This window comes from Anguilla anguilla, chromosome 7 (assembly GCF_013347855.1).
Source record: "Anguilla anguilla isolate fAngAng1 chromosome 7, fAngAng1.pri, whole genome shotgun sequence".
In the NCBI taxonomy this organism is placed as follows: Eukaryota; Metazoa; Chordata; class Actinopteri; order Anguilliformes; family Anguillidae; genus Anguilla; species Anguilla anguilla.
The window spans coordinates 55,283,729-55,309,963 of record NC_049207.1 but is presented as its reverse complement, the minus strand read 5'-3'; the positions used below and the strand labels follow the sequence as shown (position 1 = coordinate 55,309,963).

At 41.2% G+C, this 26,235-nt stretch overlaps 2 protein-coding genes and 1 long non-coding RNA gene across 7 annotated transcripts; 2 read left to right on the top strand and 1 right to left on the bottom strand.

The window, feature by feature from the left end:
- The first annotated feature begins 2,441 nt into the window (after positions 1 to 2,441).
- LOC118231158 (GTPase IMAP family member GIMD1-like) lies at positions 2,442 to 12,689 on the top strand. 4 transcript variants are annotated; one of them, XM_035424711.1, is made up of 3 exons: positions 2,442 to 2,567; positions 9,719 to 10,125; positions 12,372 to 12,689. In XM_035424711.1, the coding sequence occupies exons 2-3, from the start codon at positions 9,736 to 9,738 to the stop codon at positions 12,630 to 12,632; spliced, it is 651 nt and encodes a 216-aa protein (XP_035280602.1). In that variant the 5' UTR covers positions 2,442 to 2,567; positions 9,719 to 9,735; the 3' UTR covers positions 12,633 to 12,689. The 4 variants fall into 4 exon arrangements, with proteins under 4 accessions (XP_035280602.1, XP_035280600.1, XP_035280603.1 ...); XM_035424709.1 differs by having other exon boundaries at positions 9,716 to 10,125; XM_035424712.1 differs by having other exon boundaries at positions 2,455 to 2,523; positions 9,716 to 10,125.
- Positions 12,690 to 14,479: 1,790 nt separating this feature from the next.
- On the bottom strand, positions 14,480 to 25,589 carry LOC118231156 (aminoacyl tRNA synthase complex-interacting multifunctional protein 1-like). 2 transcript variants are annotated; one of them, XM_035424708.1, is made up of 7 exons: positions 25,490 to 25,589; positions 22,802 to 22,929; positions 22,242 to 22,355; positions 20,388 to 20,543; positions 17,654 to 17,862; positions 15,052 to 15,214; positions 14,480 to 14,748 (listed from the first exon to the last, which is right to left on the bottom strand). In XM_035424708.1, the coding sequence occupies exons 1-7, from the start codon at positions 25,564 to 25,566 to the stop codon at positions 14,582 to 14,584; spliced, it is 1,014 nt and encodes a 337-aa protein (XP_035280599.1). In that variant the 5' UTR covers positions 25,567 to 25,589; the 3' UTR covers positions 14,480 to 14,581. The 2 variants fall into 2 exon arrangements, with proteins under 2 accessions (XP_035280599.1, XP_035280598.1); XM_035424707.1 differs by having other exon boundaries at positions 15,052 to 15,220; positions 25,490 to 25,588.
- LOC118231157 lies at positions 14,700 to 15,900 on the top strand. Its single transcript, XR_004766014.1, has 2 exons — positions 14,700 to 14,787; positions 15,025 to 15,900. It is a non-coding gene; the product is annotated as an uncharacterized LOC118231157 (long non-coding RNA).
- Positions 25,590 to 26,235: the final 646 nt, after the last annotated feature.

The window sequence follows — 26,235 nt, the reverse complement described above, 5'->3', positions numbered from 1 at the left end:
GATAGTGAGCACAGAGACACTGACCGTTGATATGAGCTTTGATTGTTTGATTTGAGAGATGAAGTGTGCCTCAAATTATTGCTTAAGCTGCTGGAAATAGGGCACCATATCTTAGGCGAATGACATTCATGGATATACATCAGTGTGTGGGGCACCCATCTCCTTACTGCCGAGCAATATTGCAGCATGTCTGTATTACTGTGGTGCATCTTGCTTTGAATTTATATTCGCAGAGCCCATGCAGGACAGCACCGAGTCTTTAAAACTATAAACAAACTCATATATTAAAAGAAATCACTAAAAGCAAGGTCTTCCTTCTCGAAATGCTAAATCCAGAAGCGTAGTGTGTCCTCCTCCTGTCAGTGATTTGTCCCGCCATTGGAGAGCCCATGTGAGATGGTGACGGTTTGATCATCGCAGTCTCTCTGGAGGACAATGGGGTAAATTAACCTCTGACCCCTGCTGTTCCCGCTGCGGTTGAGTTTCCCTTTCACGGCGGCTCTCCCGTGGCTATCGGCTTCTGGGCCTGAATGTGCAGCGCGGCCAGCGGTCCTGTGGGCGCGGGCGAGGAGGAGGACGGCCCTCGCAGCCGGCAATTATGGTATCGCGTCTCTTTTCTCTTTGTGTCCAGGCCTTAGCCGGGGCTGTTTTGTGTTTATTTAAGACATATCTTCGGGGCGAGCTCGTCTGTGAAACGAACCTGGGTTGTAAAAAAAAAAGAAGAAAAAAAAAAGAAAAAGGTTTCTTCCTCCTCTTTTTTTCTCTCTTTCTCCTCGACTGCAACGTGACACCTTTTCAATTTATCAGCCTGTTTATCTAACCGTCTCCGAGGGACTGCTTAATGAGGCTCTTCAGAGGAATTCTGTTGAAGGTTTGACGATGGGAAACGGTTTAGCGAAGTGTTCTCGTGTGATCCGTTCATTTGTGTGAGTTGTCAAATTTAGCGACGGGATTGCGCGGTCATTGTAGAATGTTTGTATATGAAACCCCCCCCCCCCCCCCCCCACACACTTAATGATGCATATTTCAAAATGACACTTTTTTGTCAATCCACTTGAAAATCCTTCCATCTTAGCTAGCGTAGGAATTCAATGAAAATGTGCCCATCTTCCATGAATGCTGTGAGCCAAATGAAATAATCAGGGTTTGTGACAGCAGTGAGAGTGCATCAAAGTTTTGATTTAATCTGCCTATAAAAAGGGGACATTAAGAAAATGTTTTTTTTTTTTTTTGCTTCCAGGGTTGGTAATAATGAAGTTAACAACACGTGAAAAAGACTCTGAACTCAGCACCCTTAGGTATGTTTATATAACGCGGCTCAGTCCTTTCAAGTCCTGGCTGATCAGAGCTCACTGTGGGTATTCTGAATTTTCCCTCCAAAACTGCCTTTGTGTGTGTGTGTGTGTGTGTGTTGGGGGGGTGGAGTTATGGGAAAAGGGTAAACCCATTTGCAAACGGACTTCTCGTAAGTTTTCGGTTTCGCCACGAGGAGAAGAAACTGTTTTTCTGGTGACCTTTAGTTGCTTCAGTGACCCGCGTGTACACAGAGGACCCAGGAAGGGGGAGGCTTCCTCAGTGGACCAGGCTCCTCCTGCGTTAGTTTAACGATGACAGGGCCTCTTTGCCTAATAACATCGCTAACCCGTTAACCTCAGCACCGCTGACATAACCTCCTGACATCCATACACCTTTTATATATTCGACACAGCCAAGGCACATCACATGCTTAAGACATCAGCGATGACCTTGTGACAGAAACGCACACACGTACACACACATGAACACAATAACAGGCACACACACACACACACACACACACACACACACGCACTGCGTGCTATATTTTTGTATGTGGTTCTCTTCACCCTTTCATGACTTGCTTTAATATGATCATGTTGTCACTGTGATAGGTTACCACAAAATTGAAGTTACAAGCATCAGCATCAGTTACATTGCACACATAGCGGCCAATCATGTTTCAGACCAGCACATCCACATAGAAGCCTCACCTGGCTTGCACCTCTGTGTCGGATTTGATCAGAAACAATTTTGTCAGTCTGCTGGTCTGGGCCAGATCTGGACCAAAATAGGTTCGCTATACAAAAACAAATCGGTGTCATGACACTTTGTGACCGATGCAAGAAAAAAATCATAAAATAATAATTTTTTGCTTTCTTTTGTTTTTTGTAGTGTGGAGGTACCGTCTCTGGGAGTGGGACCCATCTGAGTACAGGATTAAGGCATAAAGTTCACCCGTGAGAAATGATAAAGTCTTACTGTTACATGTTGAATTACAGGAAAACCACACATTTGACAAGAAGAGGAACCTTTCAGGTTAAATAACGATTAAAAACTTCCTCCAGCTGAAACAGTTAGTATTGCAGTAAAAAAGAAACAGGATCTTTATAAAGGAGAAGTGAAGATCTTTTATAAAATGTTTAGAAGGCCAAGGATCAAAGAACACTGCAGCTGGATGATCTGGCGAGCAAATCCTCTTCAGAACAGCACGGGGATACACTGCTGGTGGGCAAATCATTTTGTTCCATACCATTGTCTGGGTTGACCGGGTAGGATATGTTTGTTTATAATATTCTCTTTTTACCTTATAAGTGTAATACCTATCCTCCTACTTTGGGCAAAATCTGCCCAGTTTCTGTGGAAGTAGTATGTGAGCAGCATCTTGTCGTGGAGGATTTCTGTGGGTACTGAAAATGAAAATGGGAAACACGAGGAACTTGAGATCGGGAAATTAATTTCACATTAGCGGTTAAGGTGAGACTCTGTGACAGCTTGTCAAGGTGGAGGTGAATGCATCTGGTGAATTTAATTAGATTACATTCCCAGCCCTACTGACAAGGCTGTTCGAAATTCGTACCAATTAATCTGTCATGACAGTTCTGTTATTCTACAATGCTATTGTATCTTATCAGGGCAGCCCTGAAAAAAAGCAAAAAAGATTTTTTGCAGAAAAGCACTCTTTTGTAAAAAAGAAAGTAAAACAATCATACTGAAAACATACACAAATGGTTATCATTTAGGCATCATACAACATCATGGTGGATGTTAAATAAATAAATAAAATTTACCAGGATTTATTTCAAGGAAACACGTTGTGTTTTCCTAAAATAAATAAAGAGCTCAGCTTTCTTAATCTCAAGAGGCAGCATTCAAGGCATTCAGAAATCAAAATGAAAATCCCGCTATCCGCAGCCATTTTACACTCAAAGATCGTGATATTATCAGAGCGGGGGAAAAGCTGCCAAAACCCCAGACACAGCGCGCTGATAAGCAACTCAGAGACATCACTGCAGTCACCGAAAGCGGTTAGACTTCAGCCACCCCAAACAGATCACATGACCAGTTAACTTACCTGTAATTAATTTATCATAAAATGTATTCCATAATAGCCTACATAGGACAGTGGTGTTCTTATTGTGAAATAATTATGCCCATTACCTCAGTCTTTCCCCCTGGGACTTCCCAAGCAGGTGGAATACAATGTCTTTGACTCTGCTATTCTGTGGAGAGACAAATTAAGGCCACCTAAAAAGGTCCTTTGTGCTTGACAGTAGTGTTTGGACCCTGCGTCTTGTGTGTTATGCAGCAACGTTCCTTTCTGTGCTCGTTACTGTGTTGTGGGCAGATTTGGGACATAACACCTTTGTTACAGGTGAATCAAATATGCAGTGCTCACAGTGCTGGAATGAGTGTGGTTCTGCTTCCTCTCCTGATCACATGTTATAGCCAAAATTATCAAAAATAATAACCAAATAGCTCACGGATAAGCGGGACACCTGCCAGATTCAGGATTATCATAACACTGGCTGTGCAAGAGAGTTTTCCTCTGCACTGGCTACACAGTTATCTCATCTTGCTTGCAAAAATGGCAAAAGAACATGTTTTAAGTGACTGCCCAAGTTTTCAACACCGAGGTGTTTGGAAATTCACGCCACAGCACTCTCGCTTGACCCGTTACACTTCCTTCCAGAGCAGACACAATGGGTCACACTGTGCATTGCTTCATTTCGGACAAAATGTGTTCACCACTTCTTTTTTTGTTGTCAGAAATAAGGGAAATATAGGTCAGTTGGGTTGCTGAGAACTCAGAGGATGAGAAGTTGGTGAACAGCTGGGGAACTGTAACTGGACATTTTGAAAACGTGTGTCCTCCCCTGTGGACAACCGCATTACACGTTGACGTGGACCGCAAGTGGCCTCGATTATGACAAAAAAAAAAAAAAAAAAACCACACGAAATAAATTTAATGTGAGCCTACAGCAGTGTGCTTCTAATCCAAGCGTATTTCATACACAGTGTCTGATTTACTCCGACATTTTACAAAGCAGCGTTGCGGGGTGCTCTGCATCTTCTGCTAGTTAATTCAGTCGAGCTCATTCGCTCACGATGTTGACCGTTATTTGATGAACCATAAGGCTGTTCTTGACGAGTAAAATTAATATAAATGTGTTTTTCCATCACTAGCCCCCCCCCCCCCATGATTAACTCAAAACTGCTTCTTTAAAGATGGCTGATGGGTCAGATTGTAGAGTAGATGCAAATGCGTACGAGGAACTATCACTGAAAGTATCGTGTGGTGCTTATGGTGTCATTACAAACATTCAAACTGTGTGTAGCCACTTAGTAACAGTGTTGTATATTTCCCACCTGTGTGTAATCCACATTGACCATTAATAAGGGGAAAGAGGGGAGGGTATTGTTTCAGAGAACTATTAGGATGATATTTTGAATGAACAGTGCACTTCTGGCACATGGTTGCGAGGGTGTTATTCATGCTTTTACCCGTGACTTATACGAAACAAAGGGATTTGCTAATTAGCCAGCGTGACCACATCCTAATTCCTGCTTTGATTTCCAAACATTTAAATGGTTTGCCTAATTCTAACCCTTAATTTATTCCAGTTAAGAATCAGATGTGCCTGTTGGCTCTGGGTCATATGCGTAATGCTTGAAATAAAACACCAAGCCTTGGAAGAAACTGATTAGAAAAACAGTGAAGCATTTGATGCCAGGTATTTCATTACATCTGCTTCATACAAGAAAATAGATAAATAAATCATTTCATTACGATAATATGGTAATTGTTACAATATCGCTACATTGTTGGATATTATTCTTCATTAATGTGAATACAGAATTATAACTTGCAACATAATTGACTTAAATCTTGAAAATCTTTGGAGTGGGACCAAATGTACTCTGTTAGGGTTGAATGAACACTAGACATTTTACTGTGCATATCAGTGTGCTTACTGTCTTATACTGTAGGAAGAGGGGTCCCGCTCTTTCTTCTGTTTAATGGGTGCAGCAGTGCTACCTTACAGTACTTCACTCTTTGTCAACAGGAATTCCCTGCTAGGACACAATCCCCCATAGTTCTGCTCACAAAGTTTCACAACTAGTAATAACACAATTATATCAGACTCTCACGTCATATTTGACCGTGAAACACTGTATGAAGTCATATACAGCTAACAAAAGGGCTAATGGAAGGTAAATTACATAACAGCACTTGGCGTTGTCTGATGCACATAAAAATAATTACTCCATAGGTTAACAGAGCTGGTGTTTACTTAGCTTGTACTTAACTAGCCCTGTCTATAACAGCTGATAACCAAGGCTAATCTTTAACTGTCTTCCATTCAATTCACTAAAAGTCCTTAGAGCACTAGTCCAGCTACACAGCTGACACTGTATTCCTTCCAGATGGTTGGACGGTGCTGCCGAACTCGGTTGTGTGAACTGTACTAAAGCACCCGGGTGCACAAAGCCATGGTTCGTATTTTGTAAATAGTGACGTAGCCTAAAGAACAACAACTCCTGTCAGCTGTGACTGTATTCGCGAGATCAATTAGGGATTTGAGGCTTTGATATTGTAAATATAGTCACAGATAACAGCGCACGTCAGCTGAAATAGTTATAATTCTGCTGCTCTTTTACATTTGGCCGATGAAGAATCCTTATTCACCACCTTGATTTGATCTTGATCAGGTGTAAATTACGGGGGCTCTGAAGTGCAAAACACAAAAACAAAAAGAAAACGCAAAAACAAAAACTTTCGGCCCTGAGGTGCAGATGCAACATACGAAAACAAAAAGGAGTGGTCCTGAGGTGCAGATGCAACATACAAAAACAAAAATGTGCAGCCCCGAAGTGCAAAACACAAATACAAAAAGAAAATGCAAAAACAAAAAGGAGCATTGCATTAAGTCATAGATAAAATATATTTTATGGATGACAATGAACTTTTCCTGCCTTGTTTCAGTGAGTTAGTTTAGCGACTCCTAACCAAAAATGTAGAATTTCCCCCTTGATTACTTGTATTAGGTAATAATAAAAAAAATAGTAAATAGTGCCTAAGCCTAACAAATAAATAAAAACTAATTGCCATTAATTGTAATGTGTTTACCTCTGGAAGCTCTCTCTGAAACAGGAAGTGAATTGTGTGCGCTATGTCTGTTTGTGTTCTCTCACACTGGTGAGGCTCTGCCCTCATGTGGTCACCATGGTGATGCCTTCCACTGCTGCACTGCTTCCACTTCCTGTGGAATGTTGAGAGTGGGGAGGGGCTGTGTGGCGTTTCTGTGCTAATGTAGCTATGTCTGTCACTTTACAATAAACCTCTGATGAGTTATCCTATAACATATCCCCTGCAAAATGTTATAGCCTTGATTTGCTTTCAAAATATTTTTTCTTCTTAAAATGACACTTATTTAATAAGGACAAAGTAGGGACATATATTTTTTGCATGTTCAGCCATTGAGCCATAAATATTATTTACCTGAAGGATAGTCCCTGCCCTTTGAAGGAATTATTTTTGATCAGGATATAGTCCACTGCAAGATATCAATCTCCTTATATATATTTTTGCCCAGTGTCTACATGGCTGACCATTAAAGTTCTTGAATTGCTGTAAAAAATAATATTTCTTACACTGGGATGGTAGTCCGTTCTGCTGTGATTCGGTTGTTTGCATAGTAATGTGTAATGACGTTTCTGGTTAAATAAGGTTTCTTCATTACAGCTGTGTTTGTCTGTGTTTTAATGTGCTCCTGGCAAACATCCCATCCACTCAGCTTCCTCTCATGGCTGCTTTTGTGATCAGAGCTTTATTCACTGTTCCACAGTGCATCAGTCGGCTGGCCCTGTTTCTCCCTGCCCTCTAATCCACCCACATCTGCTGCTTGTGCTGTATGGTAATGTGCTCCACAATAAAGCACAACCGTAAACAAGCACTGCCCTGGGTCCTGGATGCAGGCGTCTCCTCAAAACAGGCCGGTCCCATTTTAAAGACATGTAATCACTGATAAATGTTAACAAAAACATGACCACAGCTTTCAAAGCAGATGAAAAATAGCATATATTTCATTTTTTTTTAAAATATCCAATCCATTTACACATCTGGATATTGCACTGAAGCCATCCAGCATCAGTACACTGCTTAAGCTTACTCCTGCTGCACCCCAACTCGAATCGAACCCGCCCCCTTTCAGTTAAATGTTGAGTGCCCCAACTGTTAAACCAACCAGTCACTAACCTACTTTATCGCCCCAAACTGGCCCCGAACAATGTGATGGTTTATAAATTAGTATTGTTTTGTATTATCCTTGAGCAGGGAGCAGAAGATAATGAGTTATACAGTGTTGTAAACATAGCAGGCTCGCAATAAGCCTTCACTTTAAATGTCCTTGTAAGATGTTTTGGAGATACCATATGCTTGTAATGTGCTACTATTATTCCCTGAATGTATAAAAAGAACTATAATGCACAGTATACATATGGTGTGCGGGTGTGCGTGCTCATACATCCATGTTTTTGCTTTGATGTCATTTTGTAAAACTATAATGTAATGGACTGCGTGCATTAGAGCTAGGGTATCTTAACCTGTAACGATTTATTTAGATTTTTTTACTTTCTTCTCCTGTCTTATATTTCCAAAACTGTACACAAATGAAAAGCATGTCCTTGGCTTTGCCTGCAAGCGTGTCTAATGCTTGGCTATGGCTGTCTTGTCTCTCTTTGAGGCTTGATCCTAGAGGCCTCGTTCAGCATCCACTTCCGGCCTGCAGAGTATCTATGACATGGAAGGTCTGCTTCAGGTGCCCCTTCCTGGTCACCGACACCACGATACCGTTCACCTTTAAGCACACTTTGCAGTGGCTTCCACAGTACATCAATACTATCCACACTAATCAAAAAAATATAAACAGGTTATAGGCAGGTTATTAATATTGCTTGGTATCAACCCGTAGTAGACCTGTAGTCTAAATATTTAATCTGAATCCATAAGGTGTCATATATATATATAGGTAATAAATAATCACCCACACAAACGACAAAGCAATGATTCATGCACCCTGATAAAGTTGTAAAATGGTTGCTGTTTAACTCTTTTTTACAGTTCTGAGCTGATAAGACCTCTGGCTGTACTGTAAGTGAGGGAAATGGCGATAATAAACCAATGGGGGACGTAGTTAACCAGTAACCAGTGCAAACAATGTGGAGCCATCGCGAGCAGACGCACACAAGCACTTTACAATAGGATGCACGAGACAGGAACTCACTCACTCACTCACTCACTCGTGAATTTCCACTGCTACAGAAGGTAAGCAGAACAGAGCTTAAAACTTCAAATTACGTCTAAAATAGTGTAAAACTGACATCTAAAGTAGTATAAAACTGTAGTCATTTTACTCTGCTATTCAGAATAAACCAGAATGTCGGTATGTCATAACCAGAATTATTTCCAAAACAAACTATGTTGAATTCCTGAATGTGAAGAAGGGTCAACATTTACAAGCAAAAATCTAATTAGCTCGTAATAGAGTTAAAAGGTGATCAAAGCCACTGTGTATGGTGTTCTTTAATGCTGCTGCATTCTCCTGTGTCATGGGTTCAGCCAGATATTGTGCGGAGAGACCGACTTTGAGATTTTCGAGATCGCTTTCAAAACACCTGTAGTTGCACAATGTGCTGGAGACTTTTCAAAGGTCTTTAATGAGAAAACTATGTTCCAGGACTCCTTCTGCTAAAATAATACAGATTCCATCAAACTTCACAGATACGACCATTTCTGGCTGTAGCTAAAAGAAAACACTGGAATCTGATTTGGTTTATTTATCGATGGCGGAAAAAAAAGCCCTGAAAAGAATTTTCTTTTTTATTATATGTACTTACGTTTTTACTTTTTATGTTTTAAAGCTTCTGTGTTATATACACTTCATAAGACGTTACATAGCATGTAATATACTGTAGTTCTTTGGACTCTTCCAGGGCTAGTGAGCCTCTGGTTAAGTTCATTTCAAAGTCAGTTTGTGGTAGTGAGGTCACTTTGCAGCTCTTAAGTGACTGAGTAGCCCTGTATGAATTGTTCTGTTTATGGCAAACACTTCAGACCGAGTGCATTCTGGTCTTTGCCTAATCAAATGTACAATGAATATTACAACAGCATAGGCCTAAGAGTTGAGATTAGGCATTACGCCTGGATGTAATAATAAAAGAAAACAGAAAAAATGCAGCTTTCGCCAGGAAATTGAGTCATTAGTCAAATTTGACATTCAGCAAATTTGGCTTTCAGTAACAGCTATCAGGAGTACTCTATTCTTGTTATGCAGGGGTAAACAGGAATGGGAATGCGCTTGATCGGTCGATATCCCTCCTGCCGGTGGCTCTAAGCTCCTTTCTTCACCGTTGACAGCAGGAGATACCGGAGCAGCGATGGACCCGGATGAGCTGAAGGTTCAGCGCCTCAACGTTCTGCTGCTGGGGGGGCCGCAGTCCGGCAAAAGTTCCACGGGGAACGCTCTCCTGGGAAGCGTGGACTTCCCGAGCCGGCTGTGTCCGGGCGCGGTGACCCGGGAATGCCGGCTCGGCCGCAGGGCGTTCCCGGCGTTCCTGCGGCGGCAGGGTTCGGAGGTCACCCTGCAGCTCCGGGTCCTGGACACCCCGGCCTACCCCAGCCCCGGCCTGAGCTCGGAGCAGGCGAGGGAGAGGATTGTGGGAAACGTGGAGCGCGCGCTGGACCCGGGGCCGCACGCCGTGGCGCTGGTCCGGAGGGCCGACGTTCCGTTCGGTGAGGAGGACGCTCGGCTGGTTCAGCTGGCCCAGGTGAGGAGACGTTCTCCGAGTCGAGTCAGCTTATGCTCCAACAGAAACAGACCCGGGACTCTGTTTCTCCAAAACGGTCAGACACTTCAAGGAGAGTTCAGTGCTCGTGTTCAGGGTCGTTGAGAGATCATTTACAGTACGTGTTATACTTCTTTCTTACAAAACATCCAAAATTAAATTAGGTACCTAAATATACAGTTCCACAACCTGTTGGGCACAGTAAGAAAAGCTGCTTTTACATGAATTTATGGACAGGGTTGATTGGTTTTGTTAATCTGAACATTAATCCAGAATTCAAAAATAGAATAAAATGAAAAAAGAATTTTGTAAAAGACAATTTGATCAAGAACTTAAAGTTTTTTTTTAAATATTGGCGTTTCATAAACATAAAGAGGAAAGAAAAAGTTGTGAAAGAACACACTGACATTGCATTTGTGGGTCTCGTAAACATTGAAAAATGAATTTTTTACTTTGCACTCTTGAATTGAAAAAAAAAACATTTAAAAAAACTATTTCCATGTGGTATAGCAAAAATTCCATCACACTTCTGGAAAATCTAAGAAATGGAAGCACACCTGCATTTCGTGAGTGTATGCAGATTTACCTTGATTGAACTGTAATACAGTACCTGTTGAAAGACAAGACCATCAATATCTTGCTAGGAGACAAGTGATCTTCCATGTTTTTTTCCCCCCTTGAGGGATACCTGTGACAAACCCATCAATCGTGTTGCCTCAGATGTCAACAGCACTGAGGTCACATCGGTTTAAGGGTTTTCAATATGGAGAAATATGAAAGTCAGAGTCATGCCAGATCCACAGATCCACGCAGGGCTGTATACGTGGAGTGGCTTCAAACGGACACATCTGTCTGCTGAATATAAAATGGCTGCCATCGCAGTATCACGGGGGAATCTCAGAACTTTGCTAACTGCAGCTGTTTATGTGGGATCAGGTGTATTAATATTAATATTGCCAACGGAAAGGTATACTAAGGTAACGTGGTTATAAAAGCATCAATGTTATATCCATGCTGCTCTGTCTTATTGAATACCTGATGCTATTATATAAGCAGCGTGCTGACACAGCACACAAAAAGGAAATACAGACAACATTTTAAGGCAGACATCCATTGCTGTTCATTAAGGCACAATTTAACACTGAAGGCAACATGTGTGCAGCCAAGCCAACTAGCCATCCAATTATCAATCTATCAAATTAAAATGTGACTAAAATATATTACTTTTATTAGATATGTCAGGAAAGGTGTGTGTGTGTGCTTGCTTGTGTGTGTGTGTGTATGCACACGTGAGTTTGATTCAGGTTTCTTAACTATCAAACCTCGTGCATTTAGAAGTCCACTGAACAGCATCTTGGACGCAGCAACATGTCTGAATGCTGTGTCCTCCTCCATGTGGAACTCATTTTCAGTGAAATGCCAGAGTAGTCTGGCTCAGGCCTACCATAGATGGAATAGTTATTACGGACATTTCGGCAGTGTGAAATTAATATTTAGAAATAATTGCTCAACAGAATTGGACCTGAAAGGCATGACTGATGTTTCATGGGGATTCGTTGCTGGTCTCTTATCCATTCGCTCTATGATTTTTTTTATGTCCAAAACATTTAACACAGATATAGGTTACCCGCGATTTGCCTCCTCGTTCCAAGACTCAGAAGGATGTTCCCCTTCATGTAGCAATTCCCTTAAGTTTTCTTTCTTTGAACAAACTATGTAGCCTCCCTTTCAAACACAATTATCTTGAGCTTCTCGGCTCAATCGAGAGCAGTTTAAAAATTGGATTGTGGTCCTCGGTTATGGCTGACAGCAGGACTACTGAAATGTAAGACCCTGAAAGTCCAAAATTGACGATGTTTATGGTTTTATGGTTATAATGCACTGCTATTTCAGTCTAATATAGCGGAGTATTACAGAGTCAGTGGCCATTTATAAAATGTGTGTGTGTCTGTGTGTGTGTGTGTGTGTGTGTGCATTTGTGTGTGTGTGTGTGTGTTGTGTGTGCGTTTACGGGTGGGTGCATGTGCACGTGTGGGCATGCATGTGTGCACGTGCATATGTGCGTGCATTTGTGTGTGTGTGTGTGTGTGTGTGTGCACGTGCATTTGTGTGTGTGTGTGTGTGCGCATGCATTTGTGTGCGTGTGTGTGTGCGCGTGCATTTGTGTGTGTGTGTGTGTGCGCGTGCATTTGTGTGTGTGTGTGTGTGTGTGTGCGCACTCTGCACAGGACTTGCTGGGCCCAGCCTGGAGGAGCCACACCCTGCTCGTACTCAGCCATTCGGACAGCTTGCACCGGGCGGGGATGAGAGGGGAGGAGTATCTCAAACAGGCCCCAGAGGCCCTCCAGGCCCTGCTGGAGTCTTTGGGACACAGGCACCACTTCCTGGACAACTCTGCAGCCTGGCTGCAGACCGAGGGGCGCCCCCTGCTGGACAAGCTGCTTGCAATTGCTCGGCACAACAAATACCAAGCACTTCAGCTTCGATAGGTCGGACTGGAGCGTATGTTATAGGAGCGCTGGAGTGTATCTTCGTATGGGGGGAGGCTGGGTCTGTTGAGTGGGGGGGGGGGGGGGGCGCTGGGGCTGGGGATGGGATTAATGTGCTCTGTACATTGTTCCTTCTGCAGAGAATCAATTCTGCATTTCCAGTTAAATCTACCCCATCTGCTAATGATTCCCAGTGTCCTCAACTGGTATGTAACCAATTAATATGCAACTGACAGGTCCCTGATAGAAATGTGAAAGTGAAAATAATGTAAATAATAAGGATAAAGTATGTGCTCTAGCCAATGTGTCACAAAAAACAAAAACATTTCAATATGAACGATCCTACTGCAATGCACACACTCTGTGCATCTGTGCAACAGTTATGAAATTATGTCTGTGCACCAGACTATAGATATTAAAATGATTAAAACAATAAGTAAACATTCATCAACGTTGGGCACAATTTAAATTTATACGTTAATGTATACATTAAGGTTAGAAGAAAAAAATTAACGACTTTGAAGTTCTAGCAGTTTGGACGACATTGACACATTGAACTTTAATTAAGAGCATGTGCTCAAGCATCTTCATTGACCTAATCGCAAGTCAAAGTGCGCACAATTCAAATTCTTCATTATTAATGACGGGAAATCAAGGGACAAAAGCTGTCTACACTCTGGTCATGTGACTATATTAACGGTACTTCAAGATGGTCTCTTTAAGGGTGTAATAAATTCAAAGACAATGAGATGATAAGACTAATGATTAATTACTGATTACTGAGGGATGACATTTTTTGGAAAGAAGAAGTCATTTATATTCCTTGTCAAAATCCCATTTATTGAAAAATACTTTCCTGGAAACACGAAGGAGTTGATTATAGTTTTTTTTTTTTCGTTTTTTTTTTTGCATATTTGCACAGTTAAATTAGAATGCGAACAGCCACATGAACTTCCCCAAAACAAGCAAGCTTGCCAAACAAATGACAAAGGACCCAGCATGGACAGCGCAGCATGAAACATCAGAGTAGCAGATGCTCTGATATGGTCCGTTTCGATAGAGACGTTCTGTACCATGGAGTAAAAAAAAGGTCAAAATAATAACTTTGTCACTCACTTTAAAATAACAGCTGTTCATAACTTTTATTGAGGGTTCATTGCATTCTGTCATTGTCAATAGGGTTATAGCAGGATATGGAATTTTCATCTTTGTTTATCCACTGAAACATTTTTTTTTTCTTCAGCGCAGAGCTCTGTTTTATGCTCAGCTTTTATGATGTTCTTATGATGCATTGTTAAGTGCATCTTGGGAAGGGTTGCTTCACCTCAAGGCAAGAAAAGGTGTACAAATTGATTCTGAAATGTCAACGAGACAAACAATAAAGCGTATAAGGCAAGCTAGATACATCTAGCAGTGCATCTAAAATGCAAAAAGAAAAAACATTATTAAAGACAAGCAAACACAGTGTAACTGAGTGAAGAAAGCACAGTGCTAAAAATGTAATTTTATTTTGACCATCATTTTGAGCAACAAATACATGGAAAGATTTCTGGCGTAAATCTTTATAACTGCTATAATACATCCATCCACATGATGACATTGTATTATTAAAATAAAGGACCAATCAAATGTAACCCTGTAAAAGGTGACAGAAATGGAAATAACGCCTAAACACTATCAAGGGGAAAAAACATTTATATTTATTGGCATCAGTTGGTTCGAACTACAGTATTGGCGGTCTTTCAGTTTTGACAATTTTTTTGAGTGCAGGGTTAGTTTTTGGAAACCGCTGAAATATGAGTTATGTGTCTTATGAGAACTCTTATGATGATCTTGGAGCCGTGTTGGTTTTGGGAAACGTAGTCCAGGCTGAACGCAGATGATTGTGATGATTTTATGCTGATTCTGGGAAACGTAGCCCAGGCTAAACGCAGATGATTGTGATGATTTTACTTGATCCCGCAGTGGCTCATGGTCTGGGACTTGCAGAGGCCTTTGCCCCGCACTTCGAACGCGGCCCCCTGGTAGGTGGCGACGCACTTTCCGTCGGTGCGTAGGTCCGCCTGCACCCGCTCCCACACCCTCTGCTTGGGATTCAGCTCCTTGTCCGGCTCTCCTGTAAAAGAAGGACAATAGCCATGAATAAAGAGCTCAGGTACCTTTAATCCGCAGAGACTACATTAACCAGAAACACTCTACAGGAAAATGCTACATTGCTAACGGTCTCATTCACATTCCAGGGTTATGGGGCTTTTTTCTTGAACAGCTCAAAACTGTGTGAACTCATCGGGTCCATAGATGGCAGTTATTACCCTATAAAATGTTCAGTGTTACTTCAACTCAGACAGTTTTAATTCTGCTCTTGAGAGACAACATTTGGTCCAAACTGCAGAGAAGCCATGGCTGGTACGCCACCCACCAGGGAAGCTCTGGAAAGTGACCCTGTCACCGGGCATAGCACCGCTGGGGGGGTCCAGGATCTCCACCCTCTGCTGGGACGTGGCACACATCACCATGGCCTGGGACAGCACCCCCCGCATCTTGGAGGGCCTCAGGTTGCACAGGAGCACCACCATCCGGTTCTGCAGCTTTGCGATTAAGAGGAAATGCACTTGTTTATTTTTACTCGTTTATTTATTTTATTTACATTGTACATTAAGGGGATCCCCTCTTGTGCAAAAAAGTCCAGAGGTAGAAGTTGTCAGTTGCTTTTTAAAAAACTTTTTTTTCCCAAACTTGTGTGTTTTGTGGACATGCAAGTTAAACTAGACATTATGATACATACGATGCATGGGCGACAGTGAAGAATAATGGGTAAGGAGTTGTCCCAAAGGTCACAGGTTCGATTCTCAGGTAAGACACTGTCATTGCACCCTAAAGCAAGGTACTTAACCGGCATTGCTTCAATAGACATCCAGCTGTGTAAATGGATGCAATGTAAGTGCTGCGTAAAATGTTGTGTCACTCTGGATAAGGGCATCTGCATTGGTCCATTGCATCCATCTAATGCAATGGACCAATTTCAGCCATTTTCAGTGCTCTGGACATATGGCTGAAATGTTGTTGCTGCATCCTGTCAAGCAATTAGAAATCAGAGCTTCAAAGACAGGTCAATAACAGTGGATATTCCTTGAGAGGAAGAGGGTGATGAAACCGACTGCAGACACATTTCTGCCCTTCCTGAACGGAATTAATTGCACGTGTGGTGATGAATTCCCGCCCTTTGTGTTTTTGTGGAAATAAAACCGCAATAACAAATGAGATTTAATTGAAAGGATTTGTTGTGTTCCATCTGAAGTCGTGTTTGGTGGAGGCCCAATTACATTTAACGCCAAGAAGAACTCTCTGGGATGTGCATCACACAGGCACTCCTTCACCGCTCACAAATGGTCCTTACGCCCAAAACATCTGAGCATCAGATCTACAGACCCAAAGGAGCGACGGCGTTTCAGGCACAAACAGTGCTCACGATGGCAGGGACCCTGTATTTTTTCAAGCTTTCGTAAATATGCATCTATTTCTCTGATAAAATGAAATAAAGAAAAAACCAACCTTCTTTGTATTGCAATCAACCCACAGAGGAGTTTGGCAAGGAGTGATTTTGTTTTCATCACTTAAACGCCCAGCTGTGCTGACTATAAGTTTCCCACACTGTAAATGTATCACACATTTTACTATTATAAACACACATTTAACTTTCAACCGGTCGTTGAAAACACAACAAGACAACCCAAGCTTAATCTAAACATGAACAAACTCATCAGCTTTAGACTTAGTCAGCCTCCTTAATTTCTCAGGCCTTGCTTGTTGCCATCCATATGAACAGGTGGCGCAGGATGAGGTTATATATAAATTGGGGAAGCACATGATGCTGGCAGTATCCATGTTGTGATAACGGGTGATACTCCATGTTTAGCCTGAGAGACTTGGTCTGGTGCAGAACAAAAATATAAGCTCAGCGATTTTCAGCTGCCCCAAATCCCCTGATTTACCCTTCATATATGCTTAGATTTTGCGGTCCAACATAATAATAATAATAATAATAATAATAATAATAATAATAATAATAAATAATAATAATAATAAAGCCTAGAATGCAATCTGGCTGTTTATTTCTTCAAATGGAACTTCAGAATAAATGATTCACATTAAATAAATAATGATATTATTAGTTTTTAGATTACTGTTTGATGTCTGTAACTCTAGATTTCAGGGATTTAATCTGAGACAAAATTTTAAAACCTAACATATATGGTTATAGACATAAAATTGCTTTTTCAAAGGGGTAATGACAAGCATTGGCCCTGTTTGCTGTGTTTATTGCCAACATGGCATGATGGCATAGTTACTCTGAATAATGTAACAAAAACAAAATAAAACACAAAAAGGGACATCTGATTTAAATATTTAATTTTTTCCACTTTAAGTAAAGGGCTGATTTTTGGCCGTTTTCTAATGAAAATGAAGCCGTAAACCATTCCTAAGAGGAGCCATGTAATGCGTCAAACCTTGCGGTCGAAAGGTCTTTTGGCCAACGATAAAAGAAGTCAATCTGAATCATTAGGTTCTAATTCAACTGACAATCCCTTGATGTGTTTTTCATATCCAAAACATTTGTAACAGGCCTGAAAGCAGTGGAGTGCCTGTTACCCAATATGATGCTAAGAGGAAAAAATAATAAAGATTCCATGAACAGTAATATTACATTTAATTACAGGCATTTAGCAGATGCTCTTATCCACAGCGACTTACACAACTTTTTTCACAACACATTTACATTGCATCTAATTATACAGCTGGATTCATACTGAAGTAATGCAGGTTAAGTGCCTTGCTCAAGGGACAACAGCAGTACTGGGGAATCTAACCTGCAACCTTTTTTTCAAGACCAACCCCTGAACCATTATACTGCACTGCCACCCCACATCATGGCTGAGTGGAAATTCCCCAAAGTGAAATGTTAGGCCATGTTCTCTGAGTCGTGTATGGCATGTCCAGTGCCCACGTTTGGGGTACAGTACCTGCTCCAGAGGGGTGTCCTTCACAAGGCCGCTGACCACCGTCCTGTACGCGGCCTCCCCCACGTCCACCTCCTCCACGAACAGCGAGTCGGCGTCCGGGTGCTTCTGGGCCGTTACGATCCGCCCCACCCGGAGGTCCAGCCGAGACACGTCCACCTTCGGCTCCTGGTCTAGAGCCGCCGAGTCCAGCCTCCTCTCCCTCCTCTCTCCTGCACAGAGAAACGTCCAGTGTTCAGTCAACTCCAGCAGTGTTATTTCAACTCTTAACAGGGTTAATTCAAGTTTTAACTGTGTTATTTCAACTCTTAGAAGATAACATTTGGTCCCTCATTTCACACACAAAAAAAAACAGCTCAGTGATATTGCAGTGATAATCCAGGCCCTCAACTTGGAAATCAAGCACGCCTTGTTTTCACCCTGGGGTTGGCTAATATGGTCTCTTCAGAACAGCCTACCATTAAGCAGCATCTGTCTTACAGCATTACCCTCTTTTATTTCAGCTGAACATATTTGCACGTATACTGATGCCCAGAAGCCATTGAGATGCCAGCATTTAATATCTGCTTTTGGCCACCTTTACCTGAGATGACATTAGATCACAATGCATCACAGAGGATTTGCCTTTAGAGTAATTTCACGATTACACAGTAAAATGTTCAACTCTTACAGTGTACATATAGTCCCTAGTGGGCTCACATGCACCATGTAAGGGTAGAATTAACACTTGATATTTTACTATGTGTAGTTTAGAGCAAAACTCCATGTTGTTTCAATATATGGCCACGTGCACGACCACATTTCATTTTATAATGTGAAAATAGAAGCATAAAGTATAAATAGACTGGATTTAGTGCATCTGCCAAAGCAATAACTAGAGTAAACCATCTCTCGAAGCATGAGACAGAAAATTTTCCGTACGACGCGTGTACTTGAGTACACCAGCATGTAGAAACATCTGTCACGCAACCAAGCGAGAGAAACCCCCTCTTTGCCAAGCGATGGATGAGCGTGGCATATTTCGATATGGTTAGGGTACAGTATGGAAACAGCAAAAAAGGATCTACCAGCTTTGTGAAAACAAATTATAAATAGCCTATTCCTGTGGAAGAACAGAGCCTGTTATCAGAAATCTGTGCTTATGAACTGGCTGAATTATAAGCTACAACCCCCTTGCCCCTAAAATGAGATCTTCATAAAACGGATTTCAATGATAATAGTCCAAAAAAGCTGCAGGTTTTTATTTTAATTACGTACAGTGAATTCTTTTTAAAATATGATAGATGACAAGTGTATTTTAGAGTACAGCATATCATCTGGGTCAATAATCAATGTTAATCATTTTTTAAATAATGCTTCACATTCATGGGAAAACATTGGATAACCATACAGTGCGTTAATTGTTATTTCAGGTTCATAGATCAGATTAAAAATGGCAGTGAAAATTGTAAGTGAAATAACTTTGGTCTGAAACCAATTTTTTTTTAAATGGACAGTCAATGATGGAATAATGATGGTGTCTCATGTTCTCGTGTGAAGGTCATTTTAAAATACTTTTCACTAATGCAAAAACCACGATTGAATGGAATTCATATCAAATCAAATTTCTGGTCAAGCAGTAATTTTAAAAACAGAAAGTTGTGATGAAATTTGATATAAGCAAAACTAAAAAAAAAAAAGCTTTTGGGACTCATTCTACAGTATCACCCACAAAAGAATTCCAGTGATGCAATATTAGAATATGAGACTCAAAATGAGAGACCTTGGCATGCAATTTAAAAGGAGGAAAGATAGTTAACTTTTGAATCTGTAGGCTTAAAAAAGAATGCAATTTGATTAAATTCAAGCCTTTTCCTTTCAGATTTGCTGCCACAAGCAAGAAACTCATTGATTCCCTCTCCTGGAAATAAACTGAGAATGTATCAAATCAATAGATTGACCAGCCACATCCACACCGGAATGCAAATGGCAACGTAGACACCCTACGTTGCCATTTGCATTCCGGTGTGGATGTGGCTGGTCAATCTATTGATTTGATAAATATCTCAGCCAACAGTGCGTTCCCTCTAAGATTTGTCAGCACAACTGTACATCCTTTGTGCCTCAAGACCTTGGTCCTCATTGGGCCAATCAGGGTTAAGGGGCGTGGCCATGGTCATGGTGAGCGGCTGTCATTCCTTTGGCATGTTCAGAAAAAGATACCAGTCACAAGGGGGAAGAAGAATTGTATGGGAGGAATTAAGAGAGGCGTTCACAAGGCCTGGGAGTGGACACGAAAATGGGCCAACAACCTAATGACTGTTTGTCATGAGTTTTCAGGCACAAACCTTTAGATTTACCTGGATGGCTTCACTGAGAAAATGTGGCTATTAGCCTTTCTTTGTGAATTAACATCTACACCTGAGGTAATATTTTTTTCATTTGGCTTTGGAGTTATTTCACTGATGAAGACTAATACACTTGAAACATCTGAATGCTTAGCCTGATCCTTTTTACCCGCCAACCCTTTGAGGAGTGAGATCACAAATATGTGATTAGAATACTCTGCCTGTAGTGATTGTTACATCGGCATTAAAAACTGAACATTCTAATGCTGATGATGTAACAGTCACTACTGGCGGGCGAAAGCGATGGAGTTCTAGAACGTTAACCTAGAATTCCAAATGAAAACACGTTCTAATCAAAGGGTGAAAAGTACAGGACTCTTTGACTGTTAGAACAGTTTGCCCACATTTACCCTTCCTTTCTGCTCTCCTCCGTCTTCCCTCGTTCTTCTGCGGGTTCTTGTCCACGGCGGAGGGGGTGGAGCTAGCGGGCCCAGCCTGGGCCGTCGGGGTACCACACTCCGGAGCGGTGGATTTGGGGGTGTTCTGGGTAGGGGTTGCTTGTCGTGCTGAAGAGGTGAGACAGAGGACAGGGGTTTGACAAGCAGTTATGGTAAAAGTGTGATTTCCTTTGGTTTAGTAATACAGTTTAATGGACTTACAGGTAGCAGGAAAATTGACTGTGGGAAACACACATTCGTGGAAAGCTGGAAAAACATATTTTGTTTTTACGCCCCAGGCATGAACTGATTGCCCCTGGAATGGAAATAGGTTCATAAGAACACGCACACGCACGCACACACACACACACGCACACAAAAGTGCGTTGTGTTTTCCAGAATTGTCACCTTACAAGCCAACATTCTCAAAAGAAGACTTTATGGGTTTCAGAATCATTATTCAAGTTCATGATCACACAAGATATGAAACACAGTTCCAATCAGTGGGATGCATTCATGATATGAATACTTTGATGTTAAAATGACATATCTGAGAAAACTACAAATTGACGAAATATAGCCTTCAACTTCAAAACAGCCTTAAGTGCAGTACATTGCACACAGTAAAAAAAAAATAAATAAATAAAAACCACAGCTGAGGAAATTTGATTTAAATATTTCCTGTGAAAACAAAGCACAAAGCCCCTTTGTTTTGTTTTGTTTGGTGCTGTTTCTTTCTGAATATCAGGAGGGAAAAAATTATCTCAAGTTCAAAGCCCAAAACATTTCACAGTTTACCGAACAAAGAAAGATTTCCACAAAATTATTTTCCCCTTTTCACCCACCTCACAATTTGAAACTTCAGTATTGAGGAATATGGCAATTTCCCAGGCAAACAACACAGATTTAGTGTGACAGCAGTGTAGCTGATATCACATTTAATTCATGCATGCTTAAAACTGTAAATAAATAAATAAATAAATAAAAAATAAATAATACATATTAGGAGCCTCTGACAATGTCCTGTTTAGATTGAACAAAACAGTAAGAAATATGAAAAATAAAATATATTTATGTGGTGGCTGCACTGTTTAAGTATGCCAAATGAATAAAATGAAGCACATGCAGTTTCGTTTATTGGTTAGTTTGAATTATCAACCTCTAGCGAACAATTTAACTGCTCTCAAATTAACAACTGAGTTTTTTAAAACAGAAATAGTCTTGAAGAATTAAATACAGTTTTAGACAGTATTCCAGAATCTGTAAAATCTAAATGTGTGTCCGGGCTTCCTAAGAGATTGTTACTGTTTCTCACATTCTCAGCTTTTGTGTTTTTAAAGAAAAATACATTATCTGGCCACTGAATTTAAACTGATAATTTAGTTTAATTAAGTAATTATCATAGCTGACTGTATATATACAGTATACTAGAGCAGACATGACAACCATTAACATAGAAGTAAACCAGTTACCAATGTTATTACCACCTTTACTGAGTGTCCTACATTTCAGAAAATAATTGTTTCAACAACCAGAGTACAAGAAAATGTGTTGAAAATTGCTCAGGGAAAATTGTGAAAATATCTCACGTATTGCAAGCAACATTATTGTAAACAACCCTATGCGCTTGTTATGACATTGAAGCCAAATTATATTTGATTAGATAATGTGATAATTTATTGCATATTTTGCATTGACAGAGCCGTCCTCCCTCAGTATACACAATGCTGCACATGAGTCACATGAAGTCACTGACACCTCCTGTAAAACTCCTGTAAAACTAAACAAACAGACCGACACTGAGAGTGGACCAGGATGTGACATCACCTGTTCTCCTCTTTTGCTTCTCCTGCAGTACTTTTTTAAGATCCTCGATGTCCTTTTTCAGTTTGGCGTTTTCCACCAGCAGTTTCTTCTCCTCTCGGACTGAGGCCTGTAGCACTTTGTGTGAGAAACTTTAATCATCACCACGCTTTAATTACACGCTACAAGACTGCATCGCTATAATCATCACCATGCTTTAATTACACTCTACACAACTGTGTTGCTGTGATCTTGCTCAAGCTGTGGTCTTCCTCCCTGCTCCTGGAGTGTTGTATAGCCATCTGGTTTCTATGCTGCGATCTGGCACTTAATCGATCAACTCAAGCAGTCGAATACACCATTAACCCAACACATCTGGATTCTTGGGTCTGAAATGGTGGCTGATTTTTAAGAATAAAACAAAAACAGGAGGCTCTTGTGGCTCTCCAGAATCAGGGTTGAGGACCATGGTTGTAAAGCCTCTTCACCGGTTTACCTGACTCTCATAAACAGATACATGGGCTTAGTATCTCCAGAGCTTGTTAGGAAACATGCTGATGTTGAATTTGAGTGGATGGTCTTACTTGCTTTCTCTTTCAGCAGCTGCACCTGCTGTTTGAAGTATTCCATTATCTGATCCGATTCGCCTGTCTTTTGGTCCATTTTAGTCAGAGGTGGAGTGCGGCCTGACATGATAGAGGGAGCCAGGAACCTGAAACACACACACACATACATGCGCATGCACACACACACATAAACACAGAGAGAGAGTAGGTAAATAAGTTTGACTGAAATATTACGCAAAAACACCAAAACCCTAATTCATGTAGGTACAGGATATCCTGTAAAAGGGCTGCAATTACAATGCATCTTCTCCCATTCAGACAACTACTTCCTGTTCTTCACATTTTACAATGAATATTTCAGTACAGCGGTGTCTGATCTCATCCAAAAGGAACCGGTGTGGGTGCAGGTTTTTGTTTTAGCCACCTAGTTCTACATATCAAGGTTGATTGAAGATCATCATTTGTTAATTAGCTGAATATTGTGTGGTAATTCTGGGCTAATACAAAACCCTGCACATTATTATTATTAGTAGTATTAATTTTTTCATCAGCTGCTCTAATTTTGTAGCTGTGAACTTAAGAACCGAGATCTCATTCGAACTCTTTCAGGATCTTTAAAAAACAAAAACGTCCATGCTGGCTTTCCAAGTGATCTGCTTAGCTGTGGCCAGCTGTCTTTGGCCTCTTGCTGACTGTGAATTTGTTCTGGCCTTCAAACTCTTCATTTTCCCACATGCTGTATTTTTCTGAAATACTGCAAAGACATGCCCCATATCAATATCACTCACTTCATCAGCACCTCAATGTAGGCAGCTGTGTGTGTGTGAGTGTGTGTATGTGTGGGTGAGAGAGTGTGTGTGTGTGTATACACTGCTGCCCCCATCATTGATTTTGTGCTATTCAGGCCTCAAACAGTTTTTTTTTTCTTTTCTTTTTATCCTCGTATTGTTTTTTTCAGGTCTGACGTTGACATTTTGAACTTGGCAAGAGCTTTTTTATTTTTATTGACAAAGGAAGAAAATAATTATTTTTTATTGGGTGGAGTTTGAAAAAAAAAACAACAACTAACATTTAGCATGGGGTGGTGCTGAAAAACAATGACTGGCACTGCATGAAAACAAGGCTCAGATGAGATCACTGGAAACATCAAAATAGCTGGAGTTGATAATATTCTAGATCAAAGCATCTTGGCTTTAAACTTTGTTTTTTTTTTATTTAAAAAAAGTCAAACTCAAATCAATTTAATCAGGCTTGTGGGTTGAAAATAAGTACGCACACGTAAGAGTTTTGTGCTCCTTTGCATAATGGTGAAGAAACGAATGGGCCTGCAGTTCACACCAACAGCAACTCGCACTCTGAGTCTGCCTGTGGATCCCCGCCACACCAGCCGCCGCTCCTCCGTAAATATCACACCCGCGCGTTCAGCGGCTCAACAGGGGACTTCCTGTCAAAATAATGTCTGACAGGAGTTCGTTTGATATGATTCCGTGAAATATATGCGCGGCATAAAATCGGCTCTTGGGTCCCAGGCAAAGCAGGAATGAGCCAAAGCTTAAGAGCCCGCTCCCGGCCAAGACAATGCCACGCTTTTATTAGCTCCCTGAGGAGCGATGCAGGCCAGCGGCCCTCTCTGCCTCGCGGCTCAACATCTCTTTCTCCTTTAGTGAGAAAGACCTGATGCGTATCGCTGCATCGCACCAATACGTAGATAGGATTTTCCATTTTCAGCTACATGGCACACTGTGGACCATGACATGTACTCTTCTAAAGTCCCTGGCTATGTGATTGTATATGTTAGTTTGTCTTTCCATCAACAAGTCAATCAAAGGCTTAATTCACATGCATAGACTGCTTAATTGGAAATTTGGTAGTGTGTTGATTTATGTGTTGATATTATAATATATTACACAAGGGTGAAATATATGCATCAGTAAATCTAAATTCAAAAAAGTAAGATGTTTACAGTATATTTTAGTATATTCCTTTTTTCCATCAGGGTTGGCCTAATCTATATGTTGCCATTCAGTGTTGTAGAAACACTAATCCATCAAGCACTGTCTAAAATGAGTTATCCATGCCATTGGGCCTTCAAAGAGGATGACCTGTGGTGTCCCAGACATTAAGCCCTGATCCAGTAACTAAGTAAATGTCATCGTTTCATGGATTATTGTTGTGGCGCACTTAAGGGAACACACCGAAGCCCTATAAAATATCACAACAAAAAGGAAAACAGCATTAACCAGGATGTACCAGGAACGGCAATTAGCTCTGGTTCTGCTCAAAAACAGGCTCTGCTCTTTTGGTTTATCTGCTAAAGTTAGAGACAGGGCCATTGAGAATGGCGTCCAACAGACAGATAGCAGCTGCCACAAAAAAACTCCCTCTCCCCCCTCATCAACAGCAACATGTGACAGACTATAAATACACCACTCTCAAATGTCCAAAGCTCTTTCTGCCTGGCGTAGAAGCCTCAACAACAACAGCAAAAAACACAGCCAATACCTTCGTAATGTACATTCAACTGGCAAAAGCAGCAGGAAATCCAAAACCCTTGGTGTAAACCTACTGTAGGAGGATATAAACATGAACTGAATGTAGGGTTCCTCAGCCTGACAGGATAACGGCTGATCTGTGATTTGAGAGAGAAGATTCAGCAGGACCTGCTCAGTCGCTGGCGGTGCAGAGGACTGCAGGTATGGAACTCACCTGTCTGCGGAGGTATAAGCTGGGCGAGGGAGCTCCACCAGGCTGGAAGGCAGCGGGAAGACTGAGGCTGGTCCCATGCTCGTGCTGGCTGTCCACTCGCTCCGCTCGCATTGCTGGAATTCCTGCACCCTGAGCCTGGTGGCACACGTGCTCTCGTGGACCTACACTCCATCCCCAACTTCCTGAATTCCACCCCCACTCCCTGCACTCCATCCCCAACTTCCTGAATTCCATCCCCACTTCCTGCATTCCATCCCCACTTGCTGCTTCCCAGGGCCTGTGTCCACCAATGAACCGGAAGTCAGAAACCCAAAGTCAGACATTTTCTCACATCACAAACCCTGTCTGCACTGTGGAGCGAATCATATTTTTCGCCAATATCTCTTACGTTTGATAAGTCTTTCTGAAATAAAATAGTTATTACCTTAAATGGGTATAATTCCCTATGTCTGTTTAATATTGTCTTAAACCACTGGCAACCTTAAAAGGCATGGCCTATTGAGCATGTAGTCTCAGTTTTCTGTCATGTATACAATCATAATGGGGATATTGCAGTGATTATATCAACATTCACTGTGCAAATGGTTCATGAATTTTTCTATTCTCTTTTAAAAAGTATTCCTGCTGAGCTCCAGTCAACAGCAATCCAAGAAACAACTTTTCCGATACAACCCAAGCATGCAACAGATTTGTAAAACAATAGACACAGAAACCGCAGCTGACCTCTGTGGATAAAGTAAACAGTC

What these genes read in the sequence shown, in the direction of transcription:
- LOC118231158 (XM_035424711.1), top strand. Translation starts at nt 9,736, where the DNA reads ATGGACCCGGATGAGCTGAAGGTTCAGCGCCTCAACGTTCTGCTGCTG. An exon ending in GGCTGGTTCAGCTGGCCCAG is followed by an intron (nt 10,126 to 12,371) that starts GTGAGGAGACGT and finishes CACTCTGCACAG; the next exon opens with GACTTGCTGGGCCCAGCCTG.
- LOC118231156 (XM_035424707.1), bottom strand. Translation starts at nt 25,566, where the DNA reads ATGGGACCAGCCTCAGTCTTCCCGCTGCCTTCCAGCCTGGTGGAGCTC. An exon ending in GCTGCTGAAAGAGAAAGCAA is followed by an intron (nt 22,356 to 22,801) that starts GTAAGACCATCC and finishes TCTCACACAAAG; the next exon opens with TGCTACAGGCCTCAGTCCGA. An exon ending in GAAGCAAAAGAGGAGAACAG is followed by an intron (nt 20,544 to 22,241) that starts GTGATGTCACAT and finishes TCACCTCTTCAG; the next exon opens with CACGACAAGCAACCCCTACC.